This window comes from Mustela nigripes, chromosome 7 (genome assembly GCF_022355385.1).
Source record: "Mustela nigripes isolate SB6536 chromosome 7, MUSNIG.SB6536, whole genome shotgun sequence".
Lineage (NCBI taxonomy): Eukaryota > Metazoa > Chordata > Mammalia > Carnivora > Mustelidae > Mustela > Mustela nigripes.
In genome coordinates, this window is record NC_081563.1 from 61,281,218 (window position 1) to 61,290,359 (window position 9,142).

Genomic DNA, 9,142 nt, shown 5'->3' on the forward strand with positions numbered 1-9,142 from the left:
GAGCCCAGATGGGCACTTGATCCCAGAAAACTTGGATCATGACCTGAGCTGAAGGCAGATGCTTAACCGACTGAGCCACCCAGGTGCCCCTGTATATTCCATTTAAATAACACGTACAGAAAAGGCAAATCTCTAGAGACACAAAGTAGATTAGTTGGTTACCTGGGGTTGGAGATAAATTGGGGAATGGCAGCAAATGGAAACAGGGATCATTTTTGGAACGGTGGAAATGTACTAAAATTGGATGGTGGTGATAGATGAACAACTCTGTAAACTTACTAAGAATCAGTGAATCATACACTTAAAATGAATGAATTTTATGGCAGGCACCTCAATGAAGCAAAGCAAAAGCAAAACACTTTACTCAAAATTCAGGTGCATTAAATTGATCTCGATGTACATCTAATTTTAAAAATAGCTAATCAAATAAAAAGTTTTCCAAAAAAAAAAAATGAAATAAAATTTGCCTCACTTGATTATTCTTAGACATATTTTTTAAGGTAAATATTTAGCACCAACGATAATGAAAACTATGTGATAACTTTGAATAGCTGAATAGTTGAATTTTAATAATAAAATTAATAGTTTTCAGATATGTTTACAAGTTGATAAAATAAAGAACATTAACAATTTTAAGCACTTATTTTAAACATAAAAGCAATAAAAGATAGTCCATAATTCCAAATTCTTAGTCATTAGTTCCAATTATCATTTTTAAACAGTTTTTAATTTAATTTTGAGTCTAGGAGTGCCTGGGTGGCTCAGTCACTTAAGCACCCAACTCTTGGTTTCAGCTCAGGTTGTGATCTCAGGGTCCTCAGACTGAGTCCCAGATCAGGCTCTGTGCTCGGCAAGAAGTCTATTTGAGGATTTTCTCTTTTCCTCTGCTCTTTGCCCCTGTACTCTCTCTCTTTCTACAATAAATAAATCTTTAAAAAATTTTTTGAGTGATAATAGCTATAAGGTGCACTCTCATACACAAAATATTTTACATCTGAAATATTTTACGAGTTTATAAACTCTCCATAAGAAATACTGTAAATCAATATTCAATTTGCTATAAAGAAGTGCAAAAGTCCCTCATACTTTCTGTGTTCCAACATGCTAAACAAGTCAGATTTTAGAAGCTTGAAATACTTGATTATTAGTGCTAGTCCATTGTAGGGAGTATCTACTAAATATCTACCAAGTTTAAAAAACAAACAACCTCCCTCCTGCACCCCAAACCTAAGCTAACAACAAAGAGTTCTGGTGAGGGTGTGGAACAACTGGAACTCTCACACAGAGCTGGCAAGGATGCAAAATGACTCAAGGACTTTGGGAAACTAAGCATCATAAATGTTAAGCTTACATTTACCACACAATCTAGCAATCCTACTTCTAGGTAATAACTCAAGAGAAATGAAAACCTATGTTCATATGAAAGCCTGTATGGAAATGTTTATGGTTGCTTTTTTCATAATAGCTCTAAACTAGAAACACTATAAAATCCTTCACAGGTGAGTGGATCAACATACTGGGATACATTTACACAATGTAGCACAAAGAAGAAATAAACGGACACATAAAGCAATATGGATAAACTTCAAATCCATTTGCTAAGTAAAAGAAGCCAGATCAAAAAGCTAAATACAGTATGATTCTATGTATATGACATTCTGGAAAAGGCAAGTAAACAGGGACAGTAAGCAGATCAGTGCTGCCAGAGGCTGGGGTGGAAGAAGAAATGAGAAGAGGTCCAGAGAAATGTCTAGGCTGATGGAAGTGGCTTATGCTTTGACTGTGGTGGTAGTTACATGACTGTATGTGTTTGTCAAACCTCATAAAAAAGGATGAATTTTACTGTATAAGGATAAATTTTACTAAATGAATGCTATACTTCAACAAATCCAATCAAAAAAATTGCGGAAATTGGGAGTCCATCGGGTGGAAATTCACATAGTTTGAAAAAACTCACCATGATAGGTTTGATAAGCTGTTCTATCTTCCATTTACTGAAAACTTTTACTCAGGTGAGAGAGAAAGTTACTGGGGGCAGGGAAACATTAGGCACTTATAAAAAAATTTATGTAGAACATTCTGGTTTATACTAAGACCGATTAGGAATGACTGTGACTTACAAAGATCTACTTATTCTATAAAAGGATTTATTACAGGTACCTTCAAATAATAAGCTTTCTTATGCTTTTATTACAGATTTCATTTATTAAACAAAATGAACAAAATCTTTTAATCTTTTTGGGAACACAACTGCTATAATAAGAAGAGCACATATCAATAGTACCATATCTACAAAGTGCTTCTGAGTTTCTAAAGAAATTAATGGGCTAACAGAGAAACAGTTTGGCCCCAAATAATTGAAGGTTGTAAGAATTTTGATGTTTTGTTTCCCACTGAAAAAATGGATTTGGTCACTTAAAACCTGTTGATTTTCTAAAAATTAGACAAAGCATGATTGTTTCAGTAATGAAAATAAAGAGGAGGTTGAAGATACACAGTAAGAGAGACAAAACCAGATACAAGCAATGTTTAATAGTGCCACTGTTTTTATCACTGGTTTCTTTAAAAAAGATGTCATATATTGTCCAAACACACCCAATCATACTACTTAAACAGCCTATGTTTAAAAAGCCTGCTCTGCTGGCCGGGAATCTGGCTGGCACAGTTGGTACAGCATGGAATGCCTGATCTCAGGGTTGAGTTTGGCCCCACACTGGATATAGAGATTACATAAAAACAAAATGTTAGGGGTGCCTGGGTGGCTCAGTCGTTAAGCATCTGCCTTCAGCTCAGGTTGTGATCCCACGGTCTGGAGATAGAGCCCTGCATTGGGCTCCCTGCTCAGTGGGAAGCCTGCTTCTCCCTCTCCCGCTCCCCCTGCTTGTGTTCCCTCTCTTGCTGTCTCTCTCTGTCAAATAAATAAATAAAATCTTAAAAAAAAAAATCTTAAGAGTTTGCAGGCAAAATATTAATTCTTTTTTTTTTTTTTAAAGATTTTACTTATTTGACACAGAGAGAGAGAGAGATCACAAGTGGGCACAGAGGAAGGGGAAGCAGGCTCCCTGCTGAGCAGAGAGCCAGATGAGGGGCTCAATCCCAGGACCCTGAGATCATGACCTGAGCAGAAGGCAGAGGCTCAACCCACTGAGCCACCCAGGTGCCCCCAAATATTGATTCTTTAAAAAAAAAAAAAAAAGAAAAGAAAAGAAAGAAAGAAAACCTCACCTGATAACATCTTGAACAAGTTAGCCAGTTGACTGTTCCCCACAAGCGCCAATATACATCTCTCCAAGATTTTAATTCTTCAAAAAGACTATTCAAATACTCATGAACATCCCAAGTCTTATCCCTGGAGAAAAGAGCCTCAATTATTCTATTATTTTACAAGCAAGTAATAAAAACAATTTGTTTTAAGCAAATGTTTTTAAATTTGTGGCTTATTTCCAAAAACATTCTCCAAATGATAGCTATGGGATGGACTACATTGAATAGTAGAAAAAATCTCATTTGGGAGTTTATTTATTCTCTTTTTCTCTGGACAACAGAAAAAGATACAAAGACTGAATGCCAAATTATTTTGCTAAGCTAAATTAAATATATTTTGAACATGCTAACAGTTGGGACTTAGGCATATGATGCTAAATAGAACCTTTATTCTAATTGTACATATTGTAAAATAAGTTACTAACCATTGGTGATTCTAAACATTTCTTTATATTATTTTCAAAAGGCATTTTCAAGTAATTGAGTAATACAGTAATATAAAATCAGGTCTTGGTAACACACATTTTGAAGTTAATATAAACTTAAAAAATAGCAAAGGCTTAAAACCCCATTTGCTATGTCCATATGTAACTCCAGTTCCTGTTTTTTCCAAGTCCCTTAATCATTTTGAGCTTTGCTATCTTTGTCCTTATTCAACAAAAAACAAAATATCATGATGTTATTACAAATTGCATAGGCACATCTGCTTTAATTAAAGACAACTTAAAAAAATGTCATCAACAGCTGACTTACAAATAAAACAAAATAAACTTATAAACGAATAATAACAATAAAAATAAACAATAAACAAAATAAAACTTATAAATAAAACAACAAAAATGGATGTTGAAGTCAATACCAAGTTTTTCACATAAATAGTTATTGCTGTCAGAATGGAAATACTTTCTGAAAGGTGAAATCAAGTCTCAAGACAAAAAGTAACCCCATGTGCTCATAATAACTAATAAAGATTCCCCTGATTATTGTATGAAGAGAAAAATGAAAAATTTTAAACATGTCTCAAGGGGCATCTGGCTGGCTCAGTCAGAGGAGCATGTGACTCTTGATCTCAGGGTCATGAGTTTGAGCTCCATGTTGGGTGCAGAGATTACTAAAAAAAAAAAAAAAAAAAACTTAAAAAAATGCTTAAAAAATAAGCGTGACTGTAATATTAATAGTAGGGTTAAGTGTGTTTCTCTATATTTGTGTTAATGTTTAAAATATGAAACTTAACATTTATACTATTTTTTCCTTTAACAAAAGTACTGTACATTTTTAACATAGAAAAAAAAGAACAAAATTAAAAGCATCCATAATACTATCACTTAAAGGCAACACCACTGTTTACAGTTTAGTGAATGTTTCTAGTTTTATGACTTTTTTCACTTAATTCACTATTAACAACTTGCTTTATAATGATACATACTTTGACAATATTATTCTCAAAGGCTGCACATTAAGATATATAGATATAGATATATTTATTTTATATATACAGATATATTTATATAGATATAATACTACATGGATTTATTTTAGTTCATTTAATCATTTGGATGTTTCCCTTTTCTTTCCTATCTAAACAATATAGCAATAGGTTTTCTTGTTGAGTGTTTTCACAAGTCTAATATTACTTCTGTGGATAAATTCCTAGCAGAAATTTATTTATTTATTTTTATTTATGTATTTTTAGAGAATAAACACATTTCAGAATTCTTGCTTTTCTGAGATTTTATACCAATTTACAATACTCTTCCCTCTACCGAGAATGAGAAGTAGTTTTGAATTTAAAGGGGAATAAAATAGGGCTACATATTAATGGAATACTAACAAAGTATAAAGAATAAATAGATTAGGGAATATCCAATTTTATTTTTTTATTTTTTAAGATTTTCTTTATTTATTTGACAGAGAGAAAGACACAGCAAGAGAAGGAACACAAGCAGGGGGAGTGGGAGAGGGAGAGGAGAAGCAGGCTCTCCACCGAACAGGGAGCCCAAGGCAGGGCTCGATCCCAGGACACTGGGATCATGATCTGAGCCAAAGGCAGATGCTTAATGACTGAGCCACCCAGGCACCCCAGGAATAACCAATTTTAAAGACAATTTCCTCATTTACCAAAATTTATCTGAAGATAAATACGGTTCTCTGTCAAATTCAATATAATGTTTGTATAAATAAAATCATTAGAGAAAAGAAACCATTTTAGTGGCACTGACCAGAATATCTTTCAAGATTAATGCACAATAATTTTTACTATTTTGAAGTCTAAAAAATCATGAAATTTACCCAGTAAACAAAATACAGCTTTTACAAAACTTGTTTTGATAGTATCTTTGCAAGTCAAAGCTGAATCACAATCAGAAAAAATTGTTGTTCTATACCTTGTAAAATTAGTTATGTCTTTAGAAAAACACTAGTAATTCACATCTGAAAGGTGTACTTTATTTTTACTGCACCTTATGTGAATGTAGATAATATTTCCATGTTGATCCACATTGATTTTTCCAGGAATGCAAGGAATTCTTCTTTCTGTTTCTTTTGTTAAAAGTTTCTTACACAAACAGCATCTATAACACAAAGAAGACACAAAAACAAACAAGAACATTTAAAATGACGTAAAATTAAACAATTTAGCTGCATTGGGTAGAATAGCAAAGAAAAACACATCACTGTACCTGTATAACGTTGATGCATTATTCCGAGAATCTGGGTTCAAGTACTCAGGATCAAAAAGTCTCTCAATCTTCTTACAAAAAAGTTTACTATTAACAACAAATGACCAACAAATTAATTTTATATTATTTACATTATTAAAGTTACTTGCTAGTAATGAAAATAAACACTAACCTATCTGCATATGTAGAAAACAAAATTAGTAAATCCTTGGAGAGACTCTCTTCAGGAATTTATGAAATACTTACAGTGTTCTAAGCAAGTAAACCTACTAATGGTAAATGCTTAATCAAGAATATATTTGGACAAGAATATTTGATATTGGGGAACTTGAAAACTTAAGGGCCTACTAATAACTTGGTATATGATCTTTGGCAACTACTTAAACTCTCTTAACCTTGTTTTCTCATCTATAAAATGGGGCTAATAATTCCAAACTCACAAGGTTTTATGAAGGTTGAATGAACACTGTTTGCAAAGAGTGCCAGATACAGCATTAAGCATTTGACATATGTTTATAAAAACTTTACAATTCTGTATAATGTGACTAAATTTTAAGTCTTATGTTGTTAATTCCAACTTTATATCCTGAGGCCAGATCTGGATTTATGATATTAACCCCATTTTCAAGTATTTAGGTCTCAGAATTTAGATAACTACATACCAAAAAAAAATTATAAAGCCACTGTAATTAAGATAGTGTACTACTGATATAAGTAGAGACAAAGAAATGAACAAAACTGGACAGCTATATGCAAAAGAATGAAACTGGATCACTTTCTCACACCATACGCAAAAAAAACTCAAAACATATTAAAAACCTAAATGTGAGACCTGATACCATAAAACTCGTAGAAGAAAGCATAGGCAGTATAATTTCTTGGACATTGACGTTTGCAACTTTCTTGTAACTATGAGTCCTTAGGCAAGGGAAACAAAAGCAAAAATGAACAATTGGGACTACATCAAAATATAAAGCTTTTGCACAGCAAGGAAATCATTAACAAAACAAAAAGGCAACCTACTGAATGGGAGAAGATATTAACAAATGATATATCCAATACAGAGTTAATATCCAAAATATATAAAAAACTTAAAAATTCAATACCAAAAAAACTCTGTCCATGCTCCTGAATAGACATTTTTCCAAGGAGACATACAGATGGCCAACAGACATATGAAAAGATGCTCAGTATCACTAATTATCAGGGAAATCAAAATCAAATCAAAACCACAATGAGATATGACCTTACAAGTGTCAGAATGGTTACAATAAAAAAGATAAGAAATAACAAGTGACAGCAAGGATGTGAAGGAAAAGGAACTCCTATGCACCGTCGGTGGAATGTAAATTGGTGCAGCCACTGTGGAAAACAGATGAAGGTTGCTCAAAAGATTGAAAGTAGAACCACCATATGATCCAGTAATTCCCCTAATCTGAAAACATACATGCACCCCTATGTTTATTACAATATTATTTACAATAGCCAAGATATGGAAGCAACCCAGGTATGTATCCATAGATGAATGGATAAAAAAGATATGGTTTATGTATATACATAATGGGATATTACTTAGCCATAAAAAGGATGAGATCTCGCCATTTGTGACAACATGGAAGGACCCCAGAGGGCATTATGCTAAGTTAAGTAGAGAAAAACAAATACCATCTGATTTCACTTATATGTGGAATCTAAAAGACAAATGAATAAACAAACAAAAAGCAGACTCAGACCTACAGAGAACAAACTGATGGCTGCCAGAGGGGAGGGAGATAGGAATGGACAAAATGGGTGAAGGACAGTGTAAAATACAGGTTTCCAGTTAGGAGATGAGTGAGTCATGGGATTAAAGGCACAGCACAGGGAATATAGTCAAAGGTTTTGTAAGTGTATTGTAGGGTGACAGATAGTAGCTACTTTTGTGGGGAGTATAGCTTAATGCATAGAGTTGTCAAATCACTATGTTGTACACCTGAAACTAATGTAACATTGTGTGTCAACTATATTTCAATTTAAAAAAAGAAGAAAAAATCAGAACAAAATGGAGAGTTCCAAAACACATCTTCCATATACAGTCACCTGATTTTAGCAAAGATGCCACTGCAATTCAGTGGAGAAAGAATGATCTTGCAAAAAAATCTCACCCAGTTCCATGGCTTCAAATCTATTTACTCACATTTCTATTTTAAGCTCTAACCTCTGACCTAAGTTTCAGACTTAAATACCCACATATCTATGCTATCCTACCTCTTTTTTTTTTAATGTCCCCAAAGTATATTAAATATATCAAATACTCTTAATAAGACCTAAACCCATCTCCTGATTCCCGTCACCTCAATCTCTCCTCTATTAATGGCACTATAATGCACTTAATTGCTTCTTAAACCTCAATCTAGTAATTATCCTAGGATACACTCTCTCACCACATTATTCCATCTGAAATCTGTCAGATCTAATAACACCCTCTGAATCCATCTACTTCTCATCAGCTCCTACTCTAGTCCAAACCCTTTCATCTCTCACCAGACGACTGCACTAGCCTCTTCATAGCTTCCTTGCTTCTTACATCCTTATAGTCTATTGTCCCCAGAGCAACCAGGATGATCTCTTAAAAACAAATCAAATCAGGACGCCTGGGTAGCTCAGTTGGTTAAGCAGCTGCCTTCAGCTCAGGTCATGATCCCAGCGTCCTGGGATCGAGTCCCACATCGGGCTCCGTGCTTGGCAGGGAGCCTGCTTCTCCCTCTGCCTCTGCCTGCCACTCTGCCTGTGCTCACTCTCGCTCCTCTCTCTCTTACAAACAAATAAATAAAATCTTAAAAAAAAACAACAACAAAACAAATCAAATCATGCCATTCCTCTGCTCTCACTGACATTTAGAATAAAGTATACCCTTTTTGCCAAGACTTAATGAGTACCTAAATGATATGACCACCGCTGACCTCATCTCATAGCATTCTTCCTCTTTATAATGAGGCCTATCAATATTTTTTAAAGATTTTAATTATTTGGTGTGCCTGGGAGGCTCAGTGGGTTAAAGCTTCTGCTTTCAGCTCAGGTCCTGATCCCAGGACTCTGGGATCAAGCCCCGCATCGGGCTCTCTGCTCAGCAAGGAGCCTGCATCCCCCTTTCTCTCTGCCTGCCTCTCTGCCTACTTGTGATCTCTGTCAAATAAATAAATAAAATCTTAAAAAAAAAA

The 9,142-nt window shown here is 34.2% G+C and overlaps 1 protein-coding gene across 5 annotated transcripts in view; it reads right to left on the bottom strand.

The window, feature by feature from the left end:
* Positions 1–9,142, bottom strand: part of SANBR (SANT and BTB domain regulator of CSR) — a 53,710-nt gene that overhangs the window by 22,888 nt on the left and 21,680 nt on the right. For all 5 annotated transcript variants that reach the window (XM_059407792.1, XM_059407794.1, XM_059407793.1 and 2 more), the window contains 3 exons: positions 5,943–6,029; positions 5,724–5,834; positions 3,226–3,349 (listed from right to left, as the gene is read on the bottom strand). In XM_059407792.1, coding sequence (XP_059263775.1) covers positions 3,226–3,349; positions 5,724–5,834; positions 5,943–6,029 — 322 coding nt within the window. The remainder of the gene's footprint in view (positions 1–3,225; positions 3,350–5,723; positions 5,835–5,942; positions 6,030–9,142) is intronic.